Below are 1,918 nucleotides of genomic sequence, written 5' to 3'. Positions count from 1 at the left end.
AACAGTTAGTGTGAAAAGTGAAAAACACCAGGTCCACAACAAAGTGCTTTGCTGGAATGGAAGCTGGCATCAGATTTACAAATGGATTTCATTGTTATCTGATTGTATATAATATTTGAGAAAACGGTATATAACAGTTAATGTAAAAAGTGAAAACCACCAGGACCACAACAAAGTATTTTTATGGAACGGAAGCTGGCATCATATTTACTGATGGGTTTCGTCGTTATCTGATTATATATAATAATACATAAAAGAACTGCACCGTTAATTTAAAGGAGTGACCTGCTTAGCCTTTCCAAGTCCTTCTGATAGTAGTTCCCCCATAATTACTTCCCAAATCCGCTGGCCTCTGAAGAAGAGTTTTCTTCCATTCTACGCAACATCGAAGACATGATTTAGCTCAGAACAACTGGTGGCCTTTTTTCCCAAAAATAGTTATCGATGTGGTTGCAAAATGAACCACCAATAATAGCGACTTAGAGGATAGCAGCCTCCCACTATATCTACCTTCGCTTGAACTTCCGTGTCTCCAGAAAATGATGCACCATCACAATACCGTATCTTGACTCTGTTCCAGTTATAGAAGTCTGAAGGATATAAGAAAACATGTGAATTAGAAAACATTCAATTATACAAATGTTGAATAATACCACAACACCATTACTCTAAGAACTCAAGGATGCAATATCTAAAAGCGGTTAAATTATTAACCCTTCATCCCCTTACTAATGTTATGTTCTTTTGAATTATGCAGAATACTGAAAATATAAGCATTTAGTCAGTAATTCCAGTTCTAGAGGTCAACCAATGTCTAACAGAGAGTTAGAAATCAAGATACCAGGTACAAACACCACAAGATTAACAGAATATCAGTGGAGGGACACGAAACGACATCCTTCCATATCGAACCAAGATAGATTTCTACAGGGGTTAATCTCTCTTATATCTTTCTACAATTTACCATCTGCATAAAGGTATGCCGCACCAAACTAGCCGCAAATCTGAACTTCTATAGGCTCATTCTTAAATGGGAAGTTGAACACTAAAATTTCTCCAAATGAAATCAACCGGTATAGTGTTATGGTAGCCCAGCATTAATTCTAGTGAACCCTGGTATCATTTTGCATTAATTCTAGTGAACCCTGGTATCATTTTATCTTCTAGGAAGTACTGTTTTCTCCTAATTTGTTTAAGTTTGTTTACAAAAAGTTGGTCTATGTGACAGGCAAATCACATGTTTCATTAAAAGAAAATAATTCCTAAAATTTTCAACGGTATCATGTTTTCACTCCCAGAGCTATCTATCCTAAAAATCCAAAGACTATTACCTACTCCAATCCCAAATACAACAAGCACAAAAGTACAACCTTACTCAGTTGCACAGCAGCATGATTTTTGCAGATATGCAGTATGTTGATATGTCATATGTATAAACAAGAGTAGATGAGAAGACACGTCTTTGATGGCGCCAGTAAATACAGAGAAGAAAGATGACCCTCACAATAAAACTTAATCTTGCACACTTAATTGAAGGATTATCACCGCTACATACCAGGATTTTCAGATGAGACTTGGCTTAAAATCCCAGTAAATGCAACCTGCAGTCCCATGTAGTGTGAAGAGCCTAATGGCGTCCCTTGGCGAAAAGAACATGAATCTGGACTGCTGCACCAGCCTCCACCCTAAAACTTGAGAAATGCAATTAACATGAGCAAGAACTTAACTCATAATGTTTCTCGTCATCTTCCACATATGCTAATCACACAAAACACAAGCGCGCGCACATACATATAGATATACATATATTGGAGGATTGACAGGACGAACTGCTAGTTTTCAGATACGAGATATCCACCTGAGCCACTATGGACGTGTTTGTCCAACTGACACGTCTGAAGGAATCAATGTTGGACGT

The 1,918-nt window shown here is 37.4% G+C and overlaps 1 protein-coding gene across 1 annotated transcript in view; it reads right to left on the bottom strand.

The window, feature by feature from the left end:
• LOC109840237 (pectin acetylesterase 5-like) overlaps positions 1-1,918 on the bottom strand; it is a 41,321-nt gene that overhangs the window by 5,754 nt on the left and 33,649 nt on the right. Inside the window, exons 2-4 of the mRNA XM_020408803.1 lie at positions 1,556-1,691; positions 511-590; positions 286-375 (exon numbers count right to left, since the gene is read on the bottom strand). Of these exons, the coding sequence (XP_020264392.1) occupies positions 286-375; positions 511-590; positions 1,556-1,613 (228 nt within the window). The 5' untranslated portion in view covers positions 1,614-1,691. The remainder of the gene's footprint in view (positions 1-285; positions 376-510; positions 591-1,555; positions 1,692-1,918) is intronic.

The sequence above is a fragment of the Asparagus officinalis genome, chromosome 5, assembly GCF_001876935.1.
Source record: "Asparagus officinalis chromosome 5, Aspof.V1, whole genome shotgun sequence".
NCBI classification, from domain to species: Eukaryota; Viridiplantae; Streptophyta; class Magnoliopsida; order Asparagales; family Asparagaceae; genus Asparagus; species Asparagus officinalis.
The sequence above is the reverse complement of the archived record's forward strand: the minus strand, read 5'-3'. Positions and strand labels throughout refer to the sequence as shown.